General features: G+C 35.5%; 1 protein-coding gene and 1 long non-coding RNA gene across 2 annotated transcripts; both read left to right on the plus strand.

The window, feature by feature from the left end:
* The first annotated feature begins 1,340 nt into the window (after nt 1-1,340).
* On the plus strand, nt 1,341-11,943 carry LOC127867466 (uncharacterized). The gene is made up of 2 exons (XR_008043506.1): nt 1,341-1,762; nt 4,575-11,943. It is a non-coding gene; the product is annotated as an uncharacterized LOC127867466 (long non-coding RNA).
* Nucleotides 11,944-15,253: 3,310 nt separating this feature from the next.
* LOC127867457 (uncharacterized) lies at nt 15,254-17,091 on the plus strand. The gene has a single exon (XM_052408617.1). The coding sequence runs from the start codon at nt 15,513-15,515 to the stop codon at nt 16,623-16,625; it is 1,113 nt and encodes a 370-aa protein (XP_052264577.1). The 5' UTR covers nt 15,254-15,512; the 3' UTR covers nt 16,626-17,091.
* The last annotated feature ends 8,504 nt before the right edge of the window (nt 17,092-25,595 follow it).

The raw sequence follows: 25,595 nt of genomic DNA on the forward strand, positions 1-25,595 counted from the left end.
AATTATTTGTTATTATTGTTTGCATACATGCGAGAATAAGTTCCTCACTTGACGGTCTAGGCCGAAAATATACGAGTGTCTACGGAGACAGTAAGAAGAATTTGTTCTGATACATTTTTTCGGCGTAAGCTGAATAAGCCAGCTTTTCACCCTGACTTGACCTTTGTAAGTGTCCAATAATACTCAAATTAAATTTCCCGCGGCTAGGTACGAATGAATACACTTCATTTATTCCATTGGCTGATTTGAGTATAACACCAGAACATTGGAAACATATCCGCGTCTTTGTAACACTGTTTTACTGCATGAAACAATTTTATCTCTAATGAAAAGGCCCAATAGATAGAACAGTTTTACAATCAATTTTCGACATAAATACAGTTTGTGCGTTCACCTTTTATTTTCAGAGAATTACCAGCGCAAAAGCGTTTAACTAAAGGCTATGTTGTCATATTTAGTACTTACTTGCATTGCATTTCAACCCGCGAGGTTTCGGGTCAATACGCGGTCATTTTGTGAAAGTCAGAGTTTATATACAGTTCATCACCGGAGTTCGCAAAAGGGGTTGCGATCATTGTGTCTTACTGACAATAACGTAGTGACTGTAATGCATTGCATTCCAATCCGCAAGGTATCAAGGTCAGTTTGCGGTCAGTTGCAGAAATCTTTATATAAACGCCGTCTCGTAAACTTTGTGCACTTGAAGTCTGTTTTGATCAGAAAGATACTAAATAAAGATATTCGGCGATATTATTGTGGTATGTCAATCATCGATTTTTAATATGGTTTCAAAATTTGCATGATAAGGACCAATTTTGATAAAATTAATTAGAAATATTTATCCATTTAGACCAGTTTATTAAGCATGACCACAATAATTCGCTATACTATAATTATGCAATTAAATAAGATTCGAGTATTGCCGGCTGACCTATATGCACTCGTTTATTTTCATGTTTCTTGTGTTTTTCTATTCTGTAAATATAGATATCTGAGTAATAATATCACATAAAGCAAAATAAGCCACGAAATCTGGCGCAACACCCCGTAATTGATTTGCTTATGATGTAGCTAACAACTGCGCAGAAAAAAGGCATCCGCTACTTTTTATCTCATAGAGATAACTTTTGATCGTTCATAAACATCGACCACAATCAACGCCGTATATCTTTTTTAAAGATATTTCTTGTTAAAGGTATTAGCACTCTAATGAACTTCGTGCTCCTTCCTTCGTACATATCCGTCAATCCGAACGTTATCCGGGAATGTGCAGAAAACTACGAATATTCTATAAATACGCTAGAAATACTAAATGTAGGATCCGCTAAATACAAAGACAACAAATATGGCCGACATTGTACCAGATTGGTCGTTTAAAGAAAAAGCAATTTGCTATATTGAAAGATAATGATTAATAAAAGTGTTATTATTGTACATATTAATGTGACTGGAGTTAATGATAAACGTCAACTAATGCATGGCAGTGTTGATATTTATGAAAAAAAAAACGATTCCTGGAAATACGATGTTAAACGGTTGAAAATTTTGACCACTGTGAAGAATAACGTTTAGAACCCGTGTCACTTACAACATTTTATATTGTTGGTGAGAAGTAAAAGGGGATAAAGTGGATTTATGCTTGTGTGATGACTGTAGCCACGTGAACGGGTTATCGTACGGCAAAACCCATCACGTCAAGAAGAGTCTTCAACTTTTCAAGAAAGCCTTGTTTTGCTATCAACACAAAGCTCGGAACAGGAAGGTACATAGATTTTTTTTCAAGTATAACAGTTTCATTATTCATAATTGGAGTAAAGTAGATTTTGTAGGAAAAGTGCACCCTGTCAGTGATTTTTACCACATAATCAGGCTCATATTTGCTTTCATTTTGAAAAAGAAAACGTGCCATGTAAGGAAAAAGTGGGATGATTGAACTTTACCGGTACGCAACACTTAACATCAAACAGCGTACCCTAACCCTTAACACCTAACATATAACAACTAACGCAACACCTTATAATCCTATTTATCCTATATATTTCCTTAGTATCGGGGGCTACCGCCCCCAAACCCCCGCTTTGTTTATAGTGGTAAACAACTGCGTACCGGTAAAGTTCAATCTAGCTGAAAAAGTTGTGTTGTAAATGAATGGAAATCAAGGACAGCATATTTGAATTTTATGACCGAGTATTGATGTTTTCCTCAAACAAACAACAAAAAATTATATTTTGTCCCAAATGCAAAAATTACTTTTCTGAAAATGATATACTTTTTGTGTGATCATCTATATATATATACATTCTTCATCCAATTGTTAATACCAAATACATGTATTATCCCTACTGAATATGTGGCGTTAACACTTACTTATTAATCCAGTTAAAAGGGGTTTAGCATATAAAATACTGAGTAATGACATGCTATGTCGTGAATGTCTGAATAAATAAAAACGATGACGCATATCATAATGGATCATTTCACACTTCTCTAGAAACACTAATATCAGTTCTTACTACTATACAAGTGCTTGTGTATTTGACATCTGTATATAATCATTTTGTTAAATGACTTGAAGAAAATGTTGTCAATTTATAGAAACAACTTTGAGAAGGCTTATTGAAGCCAAATTAATAAGAAAAGACCAAATATTTCTATTTTAATAAATACAAATGGTTAAAATTATTCATACACAATTTGAAATTGTGCATAATTTTGTTGACTGAAACTACCGTAATTACTCTATGTTTTCGGACACTGTAAGCAGAGCTCCAGATAAGGTTTTGTGAAATTCTTAAATTACTACCAGATTTTCAAAAAGAATTCTTAACTCTGAAATTTTATTCTTAACGTTACTACTAAGTTTTGGAAAATAATTCTTATTTTTTCTAAAAGACCTAAAAATAAATAATAATGGTTATTTTCATGCAAAAAAAATCAAAATAAACATACTAGCAACTTTATTTATGCAAGTTCAACAGTGTCTTTTCAGTATTATACAATGTTATTTTTCAAATACCTTCATATGCCCAAACTGTGCTTAGATTGTATGCCTTATATGAATTTTCACATATTTCACAATTAAAACGGATCTCCCCTTCAATCTTTTCAACGATTAGCCACGGGACTTGTCCCTTCCACTTGTTCAATGTTTTTTTTGTGTTTAAGTTTGGACCCGTCGTGTCGCGTTTTTGTTTAGCTTTTCTGTCTGTGTCGGCAACTGAACAAACACCATCGTATAAGATCTTTTCTATGATGTCTTTCTTAACATTTAACTTCGGCTTACTTTGCGTACAATATGTTAAAAGCGTGTTTTTGGACGCTTTGCATTTTTTTAGGACGTTCTCTGGGCGCCGCCATTTTTTTTTTGCCAGATAGACTGTATACGCCGCTTTTATTGGAAAAAATACGCTTTGTTATACAAACCTGATATCCATTCTATATAAGCACCGCAAAGATCTTTAATACGCAAAAAGAACTCAATAAAAATCGATACGATCCGATGTAAAAATAATATTCGTAACTTGATTTTGAAATTCTTAATGGTATGACAAGATTTTAAAATAAATACGTAACGGACTTGAAAATAATTCGTAATTACGAAAATACGACCCTTATCTGGAGCTCTGCTCTAAGTTTTCGAACACCCCTGTTTTTAGCAAAAATAATTATTTTTCGTGACTCTTAATTTTCGGACACTCGAGTTTTTGTCAATAATAAATATCTCTAAGTTTTCGGACAGTATATTTTACAGCGCTGTTTTACCAAATGTTGGTCCTGTTTTTGATATACTAGTATAATGACACTTCGATTATGGGGTTTTACAACCGGATTGACATCATAAAACGTGTCAGGTGCATGTCTGAGGGCAACGGACCATTACATTTGCATTATTGGGTAAATAACCTTGTAAACCGGTATTAAACATTGGTTTCGCCCGATAGCATAAGCGTTATGACAATTATCAGGGGTAGTGCCAATTAACAAGTTCAATTATCTAGCGCAGTGGTATTACCGATTCTCAGTAAAATAGCTGTAACAAATAATAAACGCTTCAAAGTGTGATGCACCCTATTGCAAGTTTTACGATTAATGGAAGGTGTAAGACAACAACTTTCGGAAACGAACAAACAAAGAATTCATAGTTTGCTTTTTTATTGCGTTAATTACAGGTTCATAATAGCGAGTATCGGTACATCACATGCTCTTCTGTGAACTCGTTGGCCAAAGTACAACCTAGTAGTAACTTTCTGTCAAATAATTTAAGCATTTAAAATTATTTAAAATGCAATGCAAACATAACTGTAATTTATTCTATATGATATTTTACAAGCGCGTGCTATCACCGGTAGTCGTTGATACAATGGACGCTATTTTCGGACACTTCAATTTTTGACTGTAAGTTTTCGGATACCAATATTTTGAGAATAATTTTCGTATCTAGGTTTTCGGACACGAATAAAAATAATTATTTTTAAGTGTCCGAAAACATAGAGTAATTACGGTAATTGATGATCTTATGAACCTGTCTGAATATAACTACATGTACTAGTCAAATATCAACTTCAACATTTCAGTGATACATTGTATGCTGATTACCTGTGCAGGAGGAAAATGAAACCAGACAGATTATGGACTCAAATTCAACCCGTAAAAAAGCTAGGAACTTGCAGTCACTGAGTGTTCTTGTTTACAGTCATGTGTTCAATGCTGCCACAACATAAATATTATAGCTGGCTCTGGACTCGACCATATGCATCTTAAAATGATCTTTGAACGCGATGGTCTCAAGAATATTTTTATAATGAATAACTTTGACGGTCAGCCCAGGGTCACCAATGCCAAGCGTCTTTTGGAGACACTTATTCCAACCTGTCAAAGTTCTTCAAAGAACTACCATGACAATCGCGTATTTGTTTTGTTTGTCATAATAAGTTTAATGTTTAATATCACTAGTCATTGATACATTGATAAATCTATTTTCCTTTAAACGTGTTTGATTGAATGATTATATGTGCCTTGTTACTTAATTATTAATGTTCTTATTTCCCTGTAACATTTTCAAGTCTTATTTATAGAAGAACGCATTTCATCTCACACATGATATATGAGATGTATGTATGTTTATATGTTTATGGGTTTACTATAGGCGTTTCCTCTTTTTTATGCCCCCCTTCAAAGAAGAGGGGGTATATTGCTTTGCTCATGTCGGTCGGTCTGTCTGTCGGTCCGTCCACCAGGTGGTTGTCAGACGATAACTCAAGAACGCTTGGGCCTAGGATCATGAAACTTCATAGGTACATTGATCATGACTCGCAGATGACCCCTATTGATTTTGAGGTCACTAGGTCAAAGGTCACGGTGACCAGAAATAGTAAAATGGTTTTTGAATGATAACTCAAGAACGCATACACCTAGGATTATGAAACTTCATGGGTAGATTGATCATGACTTGCAGATGACCCCTATTGATTTTGAGGTCACTAAGTCAAAGGTCAAGGTCACGGTGACCCGAAATAGTAAAATGGTTTTCGGATGATAACTCAAGAACGCTTTTGACTAGGATCATGACACTTCATAGGTACATTGATCGTGACTCGCAGATGTTCCCTATTGCTTTTCAGGTCACTAGGTCAAAGGTCAAGGTCACAGTGACACAAATTGTATTCACACAATGGCTGCCACTACAACGGACAGCCCATATGGGGGGCATGCATGTTTTACAAACAGCCCTTGTTTTATCTTTTTATAATAATTTTTGAACATTTAGCTCATCTTAATGCTCACATATAAAAATCTCAAATTCAGTATGGCGTTTCTGGAAAAGGGGGGTAGCCTTGATTGTAAAGCCGGAACTTTTCGTTTTCACTGGTGACCCTCATTTTTAGCTTATTATTATAAAACAATGTCTTTGCCATCAACTACAAATTTCTGTATAGTTTTTTGTTCGTTTGTAAGTTTTTCATTTTTTGCAAAGTATTTTGTATTGTTTTCATTGTGTTCAACATGCTGTGCCCGTGCATGAAGTATTATGCCATCAAATTGTAGTTTTCAACTATGTTATTCAAAATGTTCCTATTTTTGGAGTGAGTATAAAGATTTCGATTATTTTTATCTCTAATTATGCGTTAAGAACAAAATTGAAATCACCTCCAACTAAAATGTTTTTATCTTTGTTATTTATTTTATTGGAATGTAATGTTTCATAAAATTTGGATTCATCTATATTCAGGCCGAAAACGTTTATTAATGTTAATTGTGTTTCGTGTATTAATATCCCCCGCCAGAGGCGGAGGGATATTGTTTTGGCGTTGTCCGTCCGTCCAGATGTCCGTCCGGCACTTTTGTGTCCGGAGCCATATCTTGGAAGTGCTTTGGCGGATTTCATTGAAACTTGGTGTGAGTATATATATGCATAAGAGGATGATGCACACCAAATGGCATTGTACACCATCTGTTAAAAATAGAGTTATGGCCCTTTGTATCTTGAAAAAATGCTTTTTACTATAGGCACTTTTGTGTCCGGAGCCATATCTTGGAAGTGCTTTGGCGGATTTCATTGAAACTTGGTATGTGTACAGTCATTGAAATTTAGATGTAAATCTACAAGCAAGTGGGGCTAGTAATATGGACATTTGAACTAGCCCGAGTCAGATTTTACTAGCCCAAACATTTTTGTTAAAAATGCAGATAAACATAACATAAAACATCCAAAGAAGCATTCATTTATTCAATCTTTAGAACACAATACAACTCTCATATTAATTTCATCCTCATCCAAGTCAGCTTCCTCTTCATCTGAGCCAGCCTCTTTCGGATCCTGAAATAAGAAGAAATTAATTTCACACACGGATTTCAATTTTATCACAATTATAAATATATACATTAAGTTTAGGTAAAAAAATAGCAGAAATGTATCCCATATATCCATGTGAAAGAGAGAGCAAACCTGAACCACCAGAAAATATATAAGCAATTTAGTGCCAGGTTATTCTACAAAAAGCCAGTTGACAAATGCGTCAATCACACTTACCTCAGATTCGCATTCCTCAACGACGTACTTCAATGACAACTGTTCGGCCATTACTCTCTGTGTCCCGAACGAAACGCAAAACATTTATTTTACATAATAATAATCCGGGAACCGCAAAACCATGCGCTTTATGCACAGTAATCCAATTATCGGCTGATTGCCCAGCACGTGCGCGCAGTGTGTTAAAACATAAGCAGCTGTTGATTTAAGCGGCTCAAAACTTTGTTTACAAATATTGAAAATGAAATTCTAACTCGTTTTGTTAAATGAATTGTACAAGCACGTCGGGCTTGTAATATTGGATTTCCTACAAGCCCGAATTAAAAAAAACTAGTTTTTTGCTGTCGGACTAGTGCGATTTTCGACGACTGTGTGTATATACATATGCATAACAGGATGATGCACGCCAGATGGAATCGTACACCATCTGTTAAAAACAGAGTTATGGCCCTTTGTATCTTGATGCTTTTTACTATAGGCACTTTTGTGTCCGGAGCCATATCTTGGAAGTGCTTCGGCGGATTTCATTGAAACATGGTTTGAGTACATATATGCATAAGAGGAAGATGCACGCCAAATGGCATTGTATGCCATCTATCTGTTAAAAACAGAGTTATTGCCCTTTGTATCTTGAAAAAATGCTTTTTACTATAGGTACTTTTGTGTTTTGAGGTGGCGGTTTTCATTGAAACTTGGTATGAGTATATATATGGATAAGAGGATGATGCACACTAAATGGCATTGTACACCATCTGTTAATAACGGAGTAATGGCCCTTTGTATCTTGAAAAAATGCATTTGTTTGCGTGTCGGCAGCTATATCTTGGGCGTGCTTTGTCGGATTTCATTGAAACTTTGAATGAGTATATATATTGATAAGATAATAATGCACGCCAAATGGCATTGTACATTATCTGTTAATAATGGAGTTATGGCCCTTTTTATCTTGAAAAAATGCTTTTTTGAGTGTCAAATATAACACTTTTGTGTCCAGCATCATATTGGCGGGGGATATCAATTCAACAAATTTGCTTGTTATATCTATACTTGCTTGTCTGCCAATTATTATTTCTTTCAAGTTAGCCACTGTTATTCCTGTATTACTTTTGATCAGTAAAGTGATGCCTTGTTTATTTGTATGTTGTCCGCTAAGATAAATATCTCCGTCCCATGCACTTTTCAATGTTTGTGCGCAGGTACGTGTGATGTGATTTTCCTGTAAAAGACTTTTTTTCGTCTAACCATTTGAAAATTTAAGTGTGTTTGTCTTTGTTATTTAGCCCTTTTACATTTAGAGTACATATGTTAATATTCATACAAAAGGAGGAGAAATACATGCCACTGTTCTTGTTTCTAACATTTTACAATAATTTTGTAGAGCTAGATTATTTATTGATACTAAATTATGCAAAATTATATTACGCTTTGACGTTAAAAACAATAACCTTCCATGTCGTTGATACATTCTGTTCATTAAATTGATCTACGTACTTGTTCATTTATTACAATGGTATTGGTAACTATGCCCTGCCTTCATTTAAATTGATCTCGATACCATTTTTTAAACATTTCATTATCATTAACACTTTGCTTTCCGCGTGGTAAGACCACCATTGTTAAATGAATGAATAATTTAGTGAATTAGTTAAATGTGTTTGAATATCGTTCCAAAATATTTTATAACACTTGTTAGTGATGCTATCAGATCCAGAACTTTTGTTATTTTGCATTTCTTTAAGAGCTAGTCCACATTCATATTCAGTTAGTAATCCGTCACATACTTCTTTTTCCTCTTCATTTAAAGCATAATGTGTTTTTTTACAGAGGGTGTTATTTTCAACATTCTTTCGTTTATAGGGTTTCAAAAAATAGGTTTGTTCTATTATTTGCACAATATTCATATTCAGTTTGTAATCCTTCACATACTTGTTATTCCTCTTCCTTTAAAGCATGATGTGTTATTAATTTACAGAGGTTGTTATTTTCGACATTCTTTCGTTTATAGTGTTTCGAAAAATAGGCTTCTTCTATTATTTGACTTTTATTTGATATGTCTTTGCCATTAACTACTAGTCTGTGTATAGTTTTGTGTTTGCATCTACATTGTAAAATGTTTGCACAGTATTTTGTATTGTTTTCATTGTGTTCAACATGATGTGCCTGGCTCGAAGTACATGTATTATGCCATTGAGGTGTGTGTGATAAATTCCTTCTTTTATAATTTTGTTATGCCCCCCTTCGAAGAAGGGGTGTATATTGCTTTGCTCATGTCGGCCGGTCGGTCGGTCCATCCACCAGGTGGTTTCCGGATGATAACTCAAGAATGCTTGGGGCTGGGATCATGAAACTTCATAGGTACATTGATCATGATTCGCAGATGACCCTATTGATTTTGAGTTCACTAGGTCAAAGGTCAAGGTCACAGGAGAAGGTCACAGTTACTGGAAATAGGCATTTTAGGGATTTTGCATGGTTCAAACAAGGGAAACAACTACCGTTTATGCATGTTCTTTTTATTACAGCATTTGCCTCCCTTTAATTCATTTAAAATCTCATTTTACAGCAGAGTAGTCAAATCTGACCTGTAAATGAGCCCCATATTTACTGCCAGTGCTAGGTTACCTTTTCCCATTTGATCATTCTTAAGTATTGGTATTGTAATGCTGCTGCTACTGCTACTGCTACTGCTGCTGCTGCTACTACTACTACTACTACTACTACTACTACTACTAATACTACTACTAATACTACTACTACTTCTACTACACCACCACCACCACTACACCACCACCACCACCACTACACCACCACCACCACCACCACCACCACCGTTCACAGTGACAAAAAACGTATTCACACAATGGCTGCTACTACAACTTATAGCCCATATAGGGGGGCATGCATGTTTTACAAACAGCCCTTGTTTTATAAGAATTTCCTTCTTCAATGGAGGTGGTATAATTTGTGTTTCTTTTATGCATCTGTTTTTCAAGTGCTTCAATGACTTTTATGGCTTCATTTTCAAGTTTGTGTGTTTCTTTTTTTTTAGCTTACCTGAGCACAACGTGCTCATGGTGAGCTTTTGTGATCGCCTTTTGTGCCTTGTCTGTCGTGCAGCGTCAACATTTACCTTGTTAACACTTTAGAGGTCTCATTTATTGTCCAATCTTCATGAAACTTGGTCAGAACATGTGTCCCATTAATATCTTGGACGAGTTCGAAAATGCTTCTTGTTGTTGAAAAACCTGGGTGCCAGGGGGCGTGGCAGTTTTCCTAATATGGCTATTGTAAAACCTTGTTAAGACTCTAGAAGTTACATTTTTTGTTTAATCATCATGAAACTTGGTCGGAACATGTGTCCCAATAAAATCTTTGACAAGTTCAAAAATGGTTCCGGTTGGAAGAAAAACATGGCCGCCAGGGGGCGGGGCAGTTTTCCTATTATGGCTATAGTAAAACTTGTTCACACTGTAGAAGTCCAATTCATTGTTCAATCTTCATGAAACTTAGTCAGAACATTTGTTCTAATGATGGGGGGGGGGGGGGGGGGCAGTTGTCCTTATATGGCTTTAGTGAAAACTTGTTGACGCTATATTAGCCTTATTTATTGGCCAATCTACATGAAACTTGGTCAAAGCATTATTTTGTCCCAATGAAATCTTAGCGAAGATTGAAACTGGGTTATATGAGCTTAAAAACTAGGTCGCTAGGTCAAATATAAAAATAAACATGTTGAAAGTCACTTTTTTTGGTCTAATCTTCATGAATCAGCTTGCATTTGTCCAGAATAGTCTAGTTCCTTTTGCTCTCAGGTGAGCGCCTTAGGGCCTGACGGCCCTCTTGTTTTAAATGACGTGCATCTTATTGTTGTGTTAAGTATCTTGCCTTTAATTATTTCCCATAAGGTGTTTGGATTTGCATCTTTGTTATCTTAAACTGTATTGGTTATTACCTGTTATATTTGTGTTTGATATTGTTTATCTTTTCAGAAGCTATTATTAACTTTTAAAGTACCTTGGGCCTCTTTCAGGTTGTATTTCATGCAGTTAAAGTTCAACTATCGAGTGATCAGTCATAAATCCTGGTTTTATGTTGCATGTGTCGATAAGGTTGCAAATAGACTCGCATATTTAAAAAAATCGTATCTCCAAAATATTGCTGTTTTTGTGTTTGAGTGCCAGGTGAATTTTCTTTCATTATGATAAACTGTATGTCTTATGTCTATCAAATTGTAGTTTTCAATTATGTTATTCAAAATGTTCCTTTTTTGGAGTGAGTATAAAGATTTCCATTTCTTTTATCTCTAATCATGGGTTAAGAACATTATTGAAATCCTCTCCGACTATAATGTTCTTATCTTGGTTATTTATTATAACATTTGGATTCATCTATGTTCGGACCGTAAACATTCATTAATGTTAATTGTTTTTCGTGTATTTTTATATCTATACTTGCTTGTCTGCCAATAATTATTTCGTTCAAGTAATCCACTGTTATTCCTGTATGACTTTTACTCAGACAAGCGATGCCTTGTTTATTTGTATGTTGTCCGCTAAGATAAATATCTCCGTCCCAACCACTTTTCAATGTTTTTGCTAAGGTATGTTTTAGGTGACTTTCCTGTATAAAAAAGACATATATTACTTTTTTGTGTAACCATATGAAACTTTTAGTGCATTTGTCTTTGTTATTTAGCCCTTGTACATTTACAGTACATATGTTTATACTCACACAAAAAGACGGAATTGCATGATACCATTCTTGTTCCAAACATTTTAAAATCATTGTGTAGAGCTAGATTATTAGTTAATAGTTCATTATGTCAAGTTATATTAAGCTTTGATGATAAAAACAATTACCTTCAATGTTCTACAGGTTGTTGATACATTGTGTTCATTAAATTGATCTCAGCACGAAGTACTTGTTCATTTATTATGATGGTATTGGTAACTTTGCCCTGCCTTCAGATTGATCTCAAAACCATTTTCAAACATTTCATTATCATTAGCACTTTCCTTTCAAAATGCCATCATTGTCATTATATTGACTGAAAATAGTCTACCAGTCACACATAACTTAATTAATATCTCCCTTTTTAGCTCGACTTTTAGAACAAAACAAGAGCTATTGTCATAGCCAGGTAGTCGGTGTTCGCGTTTGTTTAGTTGTCTGTAAATGTCAATTTCCGCAAAGACTATCAAAGATATCATCTTCAAATTTACAATACTTGCTCAATTTCACCTGTTAAGTCCATACTAACAAGGCTGGTTACCATGTGACCTATATTTATGGAATTATCTGCCCTTGTTTTGACTTAGTACATAGATATATTGTCAAATTCTCAACAAAAAACTTAATTTTCTCAAACATTGTCCAACCTTTCAACTTGACAGTCTACATACTTATATAATATGATGACATGCAACTTCTGTTAAAAGCACATACCTTTATCCTCCATATTTTACTAGTTATTACCGACTTACAATTTCTCAAACACTATCGAAGCTTTCAAATGAGAAGCTTGACATCCGTTCAACACTTCATTTAAAGAAACCTAGCCTTACTTATGAATCTTCCTCTTCATCTCTTGAAAATGTTTGTCTGTAAAATACAACCATAAATCTAATATTTAATTTAAACTTTTTCATACATACATTGTTTTTATGCCCCGAAGGCAGGCATATGGTTTCTGAACTGTCTGTCCGAAAAATTATACTTTTGCCATAACTTCCATACTACAGAATAATTTTTTCACTTGATATTTGTACACAACTCTTCTTTGATCAACACCTTCCCACGGACTTATTTCTTGATGACCTTGGCCCTTGAACTCAAAAGTCAAAGCACCCAATAACTTAACATTCACCATAACTTTGTGGTTCATGATTGGATTTACTTTATTTTTGTCCATAGCTCCCCTTTGGACAAGACCTTCCCACTGACCTACTTAATGATGACCTTGACCATTGAATGACCTTAGCTTAAAGGTCGAAGTGTTTAAAACCAGATAGACATATTAAGCACGAGTAACATATTAAACCTTCAACTTCATAACATCAGCATACATTTACACTGTATCTGGCAGCAAAATAGCGTGGATCCGTTTGCATTTACTTCAGTTTAGTCACTACACTTCTTTCCAAGCACCCTAAATCTAGCCCCAGGCCTTCAGCGCCTACGGCGCTTTGATTATCTTTGGAAGAAGATCTAAAGATCGCTCCCTTGATGTTGACAGTTGAAGGGAGTACGAGGCTGATGCACTCACAAAATAAAATAAATTAAACAAATTACAAGACGCAAAATTTCGAACAAGCGTTACAATTGATCCATAGTCGTTGTCGTCATCAACAGCAGTTCAATTGGTTCCAGCCACGTTCGAATTTAAACGATATTGGATATTCGCTCGATTCCCGACCATTTTTGTCCGCCTGATGCCATGGGTAATTCACAACTTCCACATAATTCTGGAGAGTGGATTTATTCAAAGCAGACCATTGTTTTCAGTGATTGTTCCACAACATATCAGAAAAGAAAATAATGGTTTCAAAATAACCAAGAAATCAAGAATTTTAACAGGTTGCAGTATTTGCTGAAGAAGTTAAGTTCAATTATAAAGTTGATTAATAACGGAGCTCAAAGAAAACGAAAAGGGTGGCTAATGAAAAGTGATTAACCATGTCACTGCATTTTGTGACTCGTCATTAAATGGACCTTTTCACGTTTTGATAAATTGACAAAATTTAAAAAAATGTTTCAGATTAGCAATTTTTCGTTTTAGTAATGATATTTGTGAGGAAACAGTTAAACAGTAAAAATGAATATTTACCATGCTCGAAAATATCCATTATAGGCATCTTTTGCTTTTGCGTTTTAAAAACCTGAACATTATCAAGCGTTCCAAAGCGAAACGATTAAATAATTTGGAGAGTTTTGTTGTTGTCGTTATATTTTGTGACAATACGAGGATTGCTGATATAACGAATAAAATACATCCCTCACGCTATGAGCACGGATGGCCGAGTGGTCTAAGCAATAGACTTTTACTCCAAGGATCAGTGGTTAAGGGTTACATTTTCTATCATTAATTTAATTTATTTTTTTTTAGTTTTTAGCTTTTTAATCCAATGTTTACATTTATCAACATAAAGCATTTAATGACAAACTTCAATACATGCCAAAATCTGTGAAAATGTTCGTTTAAGTCTTTATCACAATGGCATAAATGCAGGGTCTACAATGGGCTTTGATATAATCCACACTGTGCAACTTATTAGTCGGTAATGCATCTTGAAGTATGTTGATTTTTGTAGAAGTTGTCCCATCGCCTTTTTATTGCATCGCGAATTATGGACAATGTTGAACATAACATGAACAAACACAGCGCCATTTTCTGAAAATATCTATGTCTTGTTTCCCTTCATTTCAGCATTGAGTCTTTAAATACAATCCGATAATCAGTTTATATTTTAGCCAAACACTTGCATACTTACTAGATTTTTTGGGCTGAAGCTGGCAAAAACCGATAGTTTTTATAATTCTATTTGCACACCATTGAAAAATTCGGAAAAAATAGTATACTTTCCTCGGACAAAAGGAAAAAAGATGTCCCAATGAACTTAACTTTCGGTGACCAGGCAGCTGATGATTAATCTATTTCAACACTCGAATGTATTAATAAAGAACTCCAACTACATACGATAGAAGTTTGATATACCCACTATTAATTCGTCACACAGCTTTTGGAAAACGTTCGCGATAAAAATGGTACAACTTTTTCTTTACACAAGCACTACCTCTTGCGTGATGTTTACTTTCGCTTCGCTGGTCATCTCGATGGTAATGATAGACGGTAATACTTGTCCAGATAAAATAAAACGAAAGTTGTAATTACACGTTATGTCATGTCTTTGCTTAAACGACTGCAATTTGATATGAGTGAAATCGGTGTAGGTCCTTTCTGCAAAGGCACTGCGGGAGAGTGGATGCTATTCGATACAATTCCACTGTAAAACAGCGGGTCTAAAGCTGTAAACTGTTTGAGCACAAATAAAACTATCCTCAAGTTTATTCCACACAATTATTGTATTTGGGGGAAAATCTGTCAACGCTATTATTAGATCAATTTTTGGTAAAGTCATTGATTATTTTTACCGCATTCTGTAAGTTTTTGGAAAATTCGACAACGCCGATCAATTCATATTTGCAGTATGTTGTGAAATTTGCACAGTAATGTGCCTTTGTGTCAAAAATTGTCCATACATATTAAACTGTTTTCGGCTGGACATTTAAACCTGCATTTTTCGGATATCTATTCCAATCAAAGGTGGTTTAATTTAATATCGTAAACAAAACACGAAGAGTTAAATAAATGTAAATTTAAAATAACACATTTAACGTATAAACAAAGTATAACTTGGTGTAGGTTCTGTGCCAGCAGGAGAGAACTATCGACAAAAGAGGGAACACGTCCATAACTATTGAAATGAATGACAAAACGTGTAAAGGTGAAAAAAAGGCTAACCAGCGCGAGGTGACCAATGAGTTTACGAATACTTCTTCCAGTCTGAAGGAAAAGGTCATGCGTCCATCTGACATTCGCTTTTGTCAAGAATCCGTGTCGAACAAGTTCAGAGACGGGACGCGTTTCGTTGAGCTTGAGGACGACATCGCCGCTGGCAGACGTACCGTTCAGTCGATTCCGCCGATAGAAATCGCTCGTTACAAAGGAAAATGGTACTCCCTAGACAACCGACGCCTCCGGGTTTTCAAAAAGCTTGAGCGTAAGGGGCTCTTGGACGAGATACGCGTGAAAGTGGTCGAGAACATACCCGAGTGGAAATTAACGACAACAAATAAAGGGACCTCGGTAGAGATAAGAAGAGTGAAGCGTTTTGGTACGAATTTACCAGCAAATAAATATAAACAGAAACGCTCGAAAAAAAATAAAAATAAGTGGCTTGATTCATGTGCTGGCGAGAGAAGACCAAGTGAATGTGACACTGTCGAACCCCCTTCGAGAAGTCTAAAACAGGAAGTGGCGTTAGAAAGTGGTAATTTACCACCAGATGACGCCGGATGGGAAACCTTAGACGACACTATTGACAGCATTGATGGTCCGGTTCTAAATGAGTGTTTTATCGCAGACGACAATATAGCGTCCATTGATGATCCAGTTCTTAATGACACTCGTTTAAAACTAGCGTCTTTGAATTTGCAAGCAACAGTAAATGCACGTAAACGCTGCAAGAAAAATACAAAGTTGTCTGGTTCATGTGCTGGCGAGAGTAGACAAATTGAATGTAACTCTTTAGAAGGTATGAAACTCACTTCGAGAAGTCTCAAACAGGAAAATGAATTAAACACCGGTAAGTTACCGCCATGTGAGGACGAATGGGAAAATGAAGACGACTGTGATGACTCAGTTCTATATGAATCTGATTCCGAGATTTATGACGCCGACTCGGAACCCTCAAACAACATTGAGGCGTCCACTGATGATCCAGTTCTAAATCAATCTTATTCCTTGGTAAATCAGGATGACGCAGAATGGGAACCCTCAAACGACACCATGATGCCCACCTATGGTAACTTGTAAGAATTTCTAAGCAACTACATGTAAACGTAAACTTAATCGCTCCAAGTAATATAAACTGTTGTCTCGTTCATCTGCTGACGAGAGAGAACGAAGTGAATGTGACACTGAAGAAGGTATGGAGCTTCCTCCGAGAAGTTTAAAAAAAGAAGTGGCGTTAAAAAGCGTTAATTTAACGCCAGATGACGGTGAATGGAACTCTTTAGACGACATTATTGCGTCCAGTCACGATCCGGTTGTAAATTGTTGTTATTTCGAGTTATATCGCTTCGACACGAAACCAATTTCCGGTAAACACGCCCCTAGCGACTTCGACTGGTTTGATAATTTCGCCGATACGCACGACTAGTTGCCACCTATTGTCGCAACAAGTGACTGTGTTTAGATGACCCACAATAAAATGCTTTTTTCCTCAGGATAAAATCTGCGGTCGTGAACTTTCTTCGCACAATTTTAACATTCAATATTTTCAAGGACAATGACATATAAAATATGTGTTCAACTTAACGATTTTTCACTACAATATATGTTATCATATTGTATTTTCTTCTTGATTATAACATTACTGTAACTGTATTTATAACAGAACAGAACCGTTTATTAAGTAAATCAAGGACTCCGGCCCATAATGCATAGCACAATAACATACTATAATACAATTTCAGAGTTGTGTCTATGATACATAACACAATAACATCAAATAATACAATGTCAAAAGTTGTGCGATTTCAAATGCGCAATCACATGTTAATGATATATAAGTTGCGCGATCACTATAAGAGTTCAATTACCAGGCTTTGTGTGATGGAAATCTTTAACAACATCATTGGTCGTGCGTTGATGTTTGGTTGTGGTAGGCGGGCCAAGCAATTAATCTGCAAGTATTTGAGCGGCTGAGCAACTCTAATCGATATGTCTATTTAACCGTGTCATACGAAAAATGGTCTTTTTTCCAAAGGCGAATGCGCAGGCTCGCCTGAACTCATATGATTTAAGACCCGTTTTCGCAATACGCGGCTTAGTTTTAAACGCACGTCCAATATCATGATAACAGTACTGGTATAAATGAAAATGAAATAGAAAAGTCTTGATAACAATTACAATGATTATAAAAACTAAAAACAAGTTGGAATCATTCATGTTATCTGAATTAATCTCTGAAAACACTTTTGGTTTTGTTTTATTAGTAACAAACTAATATTATAAACACGAAAACTAGGCTTTTCAATGCGGACACACAATAGCCATGAAGTATACTAGAAAAATATTGTAAATTGACTAACAACACACGTAATAAAAACCTTATGAGTAAGACCACTTATGGTTTTCTTTTGTCCGTATTGATAAACATGTTTTAAATTACATTTGTCTTTGACATAATCGTATTATCATTCAAGACTGTACAGAACACAATAACATAATATAATACAAATTCAGAGTTGTGTCCATGATACATAACACAATAACAAAATATAATACATTTTCAAAAGTTTTTCATATTGTTTATTTTTTTAGCTCACCTGATTGCTAAGGTGAGCTTTTCTGACCGGTCTTTGTCAGTCCGTCCGTCCGTCCGTTAACATTTGCTCGTAAACACTCTAGAGGCCAGATTTCTTGTCCCATCTTCATGAAACTTGGTCAGAAGCTTTGTCCCAGACTGGGTTGTGCCGGGTCAAAAAAAGGTCACTAGGTCAAAAAAAGAAAAACCTTGTAAACACTGTAGAAGTCACATTTTATGTTCAATCTTCATGTAACTTTGTCAAAATGTTTGTCTTAATGATATCTTGATTGAGTTCAAAAGTGGTTCCGGTCTGTTGAAAAACATGGCCGCCAGTGGGCGGAGCAGTTTTCCTTATTTGGCTATAGAGAAACATTGTAAACACTCTAGAAGTCACAATTTTTGCCTAATCATCATGAAAGGTGGTCAAAATATTGATTTAATTGATATCTCGGACGAGTTCGAAAATGGTCCAGATCGGTGAAAAAACATGGCCGCCAGTGGGCGGGGCATTTTTCTCTATATGTATATAGTGGCAGTTTTCCCTATTTGGCTATTGAGAAACCTTGTAAACACTCTAGAAGTCACAATTTTTGTCCAATCATCATGAAAGTTGGTCAAAACATTGGTTTTATTGATATCTCGGACGAGTTCGAAAATGGTCCAGATCGGTGAAAAAACATGGCCGCCAGTGGGCGGGGCATTTTTCTTTATATGTATATAGTGAAAGTTTTCCCTATTTGACTATAGAGAAACCTTGTAAACACTCTAGAAGTCACAATGTTTGCCCAATCATCATGAAAGTTGGTCAAAACATTAGTTTTATTGATATCTTGGACGAGTTCGACAATGGTTCGGATCGGTGAAAAACCATGGCCGCCAGTGGGCGGGGCATTTTTCTCTATATGTATATAGTGAAAACGTTAACACTCTAGAAGTCACCTTTGTGGCCCAATTTTCATGAAACCTGGTCAGAACATTTGTTTCTTTGATACATGAGTTGAGTTCAAAAATGGTTTCGGTCAAATCTTGTGATCGAACACTATGGAAGTCACATTTTTATGCCCCCTTCAAAGTAGAGGGGGTATATGGTTTTGCTCATGTCGGTCCGTATGTCTGTCCACCAGATGGTTTCCGAATGATAAGTCAAGAACGCTTAAGCCTAGGATCATGAAACTTCATAGGTACATTGATCATGACTCGCAAATGACCCCTATTGATTTTGAGGTCACTAGGTCAAAGGTCAAGGTCACGGTGACCCGAAATAGTAAAATGGTTTCCGAATGATAAGTCAAGAACGCTTAAGCCTAGGATCATGAAATTTCATAGGTACATTGATCATGACTCGCAAATGACCCCTATTGATTTTGAGGTCACTAGGTCAAAGGTCAAGGTCACGCTGACCCGAAATAGTAAAATGGTTTCCGGATGATAACTCAAGAACGCTTACGCATAGGATCATGAAACTTCATAGGTACATTGATCATGACTCGCAGATGACCCCTATTGATTTTGAGGTCACTAGATCAAAGGTCAAGGTCACGCTGACCCGAAATAGTAAAATGGTTTCTGGATGATAACTCAAGAACGCTTATGCCTAGAATCATGAAACTTCATAGGTACATTGATCGTGACTCACATATGACCCCTATTGATTTTCAGGTCACTAGATCAAAGGTCAAGGTCACGGTGACCCGAAAAAGTAAAATGGTTTCTGGATGAAAGCTCAAGAACGCTTATGCCTAAGATCATGAAAGTTCATAGGTGCATTGATCATGACTTGCAGATGACCCCTATTGATTCTGAGCATGTTATCAAGCAAAACATGTTGTATTTATTTCGTTGTTTGTCGTCTTGAATAGCAAACACGTCAAAATAAAGTATGTTCAGACTATGTACACTTTTCATTGTTTATTGTTCCTGAATGTTTGAGAAAACTACAGAAATCGAAGAAAAACGACAATTATCAGAGTACATAAGGCGACTAGGCGGGTACTCTGCGCATAGTTATCATTTATTTTGATATTATAAAATATGAGAATACCTTGATTTTCGTCATTAAGCGAGAGCTTTTTCCGCCATTTTGTGCGTACGATGTACTTTTGTGATCACGTGATTCCCCGCAGTCATGGGTTGCCTTTGTTGTAAATTTGAGTATATGAACTCAATTAAGACTGCTTTGTTTGATGCCATCGGGCGTAGAAACGGAATGATATAGACATTTGGTTAATTTAGTTTGTGTATATATTTATTTCGTAGTGTGCAAATAAAATGTAGTGTATATACACTGTGTTGTGAAGTTATGAACTCTTCCCCTGAAAATTGTAACACCTTACACTTCTTTTAGTGCTTTATGAAATTATAACATACAAGATCTATGCATACTTGCTTTTAAATTAATCGTTACGTAAAAGGGGCAAGATGAACTAATGCTGATTAATGAGTGTGTATTTCGAAGTTTATGAAGTCCTTCCCGAGCCAAAGGCTACATTATGTGTGGACCAGGAGTGTGTCTCATCACTCCCACCTTATTAACTTACTAGAGACACGAAAGCTGGGACGAATTTTGAATTATAACTGCAATTTCAAGTTATATAAGTATTATTGAGAAAAAAATATTTTAGTGTTGATTTTTCTATTGTAGGATAAGCCGGCATACCCGGATGAAAACCCCACTTGTCCGGTATGGTGACCACCAAACGCTGCGGGGAACGGGTATTGACCCCGGGCAGCATGTGAGTTTTGTTGGTGGTCACCACGATGCTGATTATTGAATTGAGCAACTCGCTTTATATACGTACTGCTAAGGTAGACTAGTGGCATAGATATTATAGCACTGCGTTGCCATTTCGACGTAGAAAAATATGTTTCCTTTAAGTCGGTCGCCGTAACGGTTTGTGCGTCAACAATTATTGTTTGACTTGTCGAATATCGCACAGGCGTTCGTTCTCACGTCAACGATCTCTCTACGTTTTCTTCATGTATGCATCGCTGTTATTGTAAGTTAGTGTGCGTGTTACTTGGGTAACGCTGTAATTTAAACCGAACTCTTCGTGTAATCTAGTGTACGTGATACCAGTTTAACGGTAGAAATCCTTCGTATCTGTTCATGTAAGCTCGCTTTTGTGTTACTTTGAAAACGTTGTACCGGTACATCCTACATTAATTAATAATAAATTAACATTGTTATGAATTCATCCTTTTTTTCGGCAGGCATAGCTGTTTAACTCAGCTTTTCACATTAAAAAAAACCTTTACACAGCACATTCAGACCCGAATGAATACACTGTGTTCATTCGATTGGCTTATTTGAGCATTATCCACCGGAACATTGGTAACATCACCGCGTCTTTATAGTACAAGATGTAACAATAATCAGTGTAGGGAAATGCGGACTATTAAATGCACGTTCATTTTGGCCATTTACAATCACGCATTACCGGTAAATTCCATCTCCAAGACTTTCAGGGTCAGTGCTAGGTCAGTAAATCGTCAGGGGAAGACGGAATGTACTATTAATAAGTTAATAAACGACTAATGTTTTCAACACAGTATTGCTTTCAGTATATCAAATAACGTGAACTTAAGGGAAAGAAATTAATGAAAACCTATCGGTAAATGCCATTTCCCTTGCATTGGTAGTCAAAACTACCGAATTAGTATAGTGTCCATGATAAAAGGGGAATCGTTAAATTATCTAGCCACACGTACGCGGTCAGTATGTCTGAAAATCTGTCCTGCAAGCAAGAATAGGCTACCGACATTTGCGAGTTTTCTATAAATAATACTGTGTGACTTGAATTTTCTATCGGAAAATATCATTGTTTGATGATCCATTTACAAGACGCAATTAGATCTATTTTTAAGACCCGCGTCATGTAAACAAGGGAGTTATGCAATATGCTGCCAACGAAGCTCCAGTCTAGCCTGCGCAACCGAGCGGTCTTGTCGGGATATGCATACTGAGGAAGATACTCAGAAGATACCACGAATCTTGCTTGCCTTTTTATAGCGTAAAGCGTAGCAACTAACCAGAATCCGCAAGTGCGCAGGCTGGGCTTGAGCTACGCTAGCCGCATAAGCCATAAGGCCAATTTTCGCATAACGCGCATGACACAGTTTTTAGCAAAGGTGCAACGCACCTATGCTTATGGTATAAGCTACATTTCGAAAACCCACATCGATCGGTTGACCATTATGAAGCCTTACCTGATCAAAAATCAGACGAAATATCTATTTAATATAGTATATGGTAATTCTTACAATTTTCTTTTTTGGAAACGTTTTTCTAACGTTTTCTTCCAAGAATATTGCTGACATTGTTTTTAGTGAATTTTTCTAAGACGTGAAAAAACCTTCTTAGAAACTAAAACAAATTTCGTTCGTAAAACAATTCTGTTCTTGTTGATAGTGACCTCACACCTAATTTCTATTTCCTTTGTTTACTGTTCTGTGAGAGGTCAAATGTTTACATAACTGAATTCATAAGGCCCTGGTTTAAGGATATGTAACATTTCATCGGTAAATTATAAATAAAAATTAAAACATATGCTCAGCAGGAAGTGGAGCATAAAGCACTTTTATTCTTTGAAAATGTGTAAAAAATGGCGGAGTACGATGAATGTTTTCTGATTTATGCCATGGATTCTGACCTGCCTTTCTATGGATTTGATGAAGTAGAGTTTGAAAATAATAGAGATGTGTTCATTGAAGTTAAAATGATTTACTTTGAGCCAGAAATTAACGTTACGAGTAGAGCTAACGGTTTAAATGTGGCATCGGATTTAATGGATTCGCGCGATTTCTGGACGAGTGTTGTTTCTGTAAAATATTAAATGGAAAGCTGTAAATATATCAAGTCGGAAAAGAAAACGGATGGTTGCATAATGGTATGCGTGAAATAATGTAATTCTACGTATTTATTTTCATAGTTATGTCATTTTGTAACCATTCACATTCGTCACTATTTGGAATTCCCGTTTCAAAAATAGAACATTTTGGTAGCAACAACAAGGGGGGCGACTCGTGATGTCAGCAATCGTTAAGGTTACAATATACTAAATAATCGAGTCATGAATGGCTGTACTTTCTAAACAAATCATCATATTTTCCTCGAAGGCATGTTATACACTTTAGACTGTTGTTCTGGTTTTATCGTTTGGAGATATTGATAGGGTAAGCATGGGTGTTCACTACTAAATCCCTGAAATAGGATAAAGTTGGAGATTTAAGTAAAAAATGGCACTGCAAAAGGTTACAATCCACTAGAAAAAAAGGCGCAAAAACAGTCGATTTTGATTTGAGTCGAATTCTTTTTTGGTTTGAACATGACATATCTTTTTTATTGCTTAAATCGATTCAGCTAAGAATGCCCGTCAAGAAAAGGTATGGTTATGGGGGTCTCTATGTGCAAAATGTTGTATTTATTTTCGCTCAAAGTTGTCGCTTTTACATCGAAACATATAAGGAAACTATTTAGTATATTTTGACCTAAACATTTACTTTAGCAGCAACTTCCCTGTATCTTGCAACTATGCTTTCAGCGCCATTGGCGCTCTCGTTTTTAATGTGCGGAAAGAAAACTGCGTCGTAGGGCCTGCTTGATCGTTTTGATCAATTATCTTTAACACTGGATAGCACTTGTTTTCATAAGTGATGGTAATGTAGAAACACGGATTAAGGTTCATGGGAGGGATAAAATTCATTAAAACTTTGATTTGGTTTTCTTCATTCAATGTGGTACAATATGTTCAAACTATATATCATGTTAAAGGTAAAGACGGATAGAATAACATAAACACATTTTTGACAATCAATATTTTTTTTGCTTTATTAATATTTTTGTTTAAAACCAATACATTTTTACACTAATTTGCAAAATCTCAATCTAAAGTTAGGAAGGATATGCACTACCGTAAAATAAATAAATACAAAGCTATATAAATAAATACATATACAAGGTCAAGTTAGCAACATTTCACATAAAATTATTGTCAGAAAACAACAAATGAGTTATTATTCAACTGCATTTTTTGGATAATTTTCCTAAACAAAGTTCTAAAAATAACTAAACTGAACTACTTTTTAAAAATCCAGGTACGGTGGATAATCAGAGTCACCATTCTATTTCAAGGGCTTAACAATTTTGCTATAACCAAATGGAAAATGCAGACGACATATAAAATTGTAAATAAATATAAATAAATAGGTTTGGCTGGGTAAAAATCATTGTGATAAAAGGAGATATTGCTCATCAATAACAAGATTTTATGAGTTTTGTGCCGACGACTCTAGAAATCATAATTTTACATAAAAATACACAGCTATGTATCATGGTTTATTCTTTCTTCTTTCATGAACAACTACTGTCCTTGTATCGTTTTAAATAGTGTGTTCCTTTTGGCAACTCGAATCTTTTTATACATTTGTATATCGATTCCTTCTACCCATTTTGAAAACGTGGCACTCGCTGTGCTCCGTAGAAAAAAAACGTGCATTACAAATCAGTCGAAATCACGTGAAGTAGTAAGAAAACCTGGTATGTGTATGCACATACCTGAGAAAACACATCATTATTTTGACAGTTGGGTCGCGACTAGTAAAACAACTGTTAACATTAATCAGGAAGAAATCGCGCTTAATAACAGAAATGATCACACAGAGATATAATCACCCCATTTCAAATATTTTCCAGCTGAAAATTTCCCCCCACACTTCGTCTTTTTTTAGTATATTTGTATTGTTTTTCTGAAGCCGAAGTGCATCTCACATAATATCCATCCGACTTCCGTTGTTTTCACTTTCGTTATTAAAAACTCCGTTTAAAAGAAATATTTTTATATTTAGGTTTTTGAAGCGAATTATAATTATATATTATCAATAAAATAGTTTACCGTGATGAATTGAACGGAGTTTCGTATCGATCTTTCTGTCAGTCTGTAAGCGTACTATTTTGTGCGCAATAATACAAGTACATGTGATTCGACAACAATTGTAAACATTGGTGAAATGCTTCTTACAACGTTATTTTTTTGGAGTGTTTATGCAGTTTGCACACATCAACGGAAAGATTACAATCCAATGCATTTGTCATCGTCAACCGTTTGAAATGTCAATTAGGCGATGAGTGAGTTTTTTGCATGTTTCTTTCAATTTTATTAATTTAAAAATGGCTGCCCCCACCGTCATGAAATGACATGTGTTCGAGTTTTGATATTTCTAGATATGTATATTTTTTTTACTATTTAAGCGTAACTTGCACTCATCAATGTCGATATTATTAACTAGTTATATAATTTTCCACCGAAATACGTTGAATAAACATCATTCAGATTTTTGAAAATAATGTCTATTTTTGTGTTAAAATCGCTTTGTATTTTGATTGATTTTGTCGATGGTATTAGACTTTGCTGCACAACATTGGTAGCAGTTTAAAGGAAAACCATCCTTTAAGCAAATATGTAAACATTTTCAAT

This window comes from Dreissena polymorpha, chromosome 2 (assembly GCF_020536995.1).
Source record: "Dreissena polymorpha isolate Duluth1 chromosome 2, UMN_Dpol_1.0, whole genome shotgun sequence".
NCBI lineage: Eukaryota > Metazoa > Mollusca > Bivalvia > Myida > Dreissenidae > Dreissena > Dreissena polymorpha.

Coding starts and splice junctions, on each gene's coding strand:
- LOC127867457 (XM_052408617.1), top strand. CDS start 15,513: ATGAATGACAAAACGTGTAAAGGTGAAAAAAAGGCTAACCAGCGCGAG.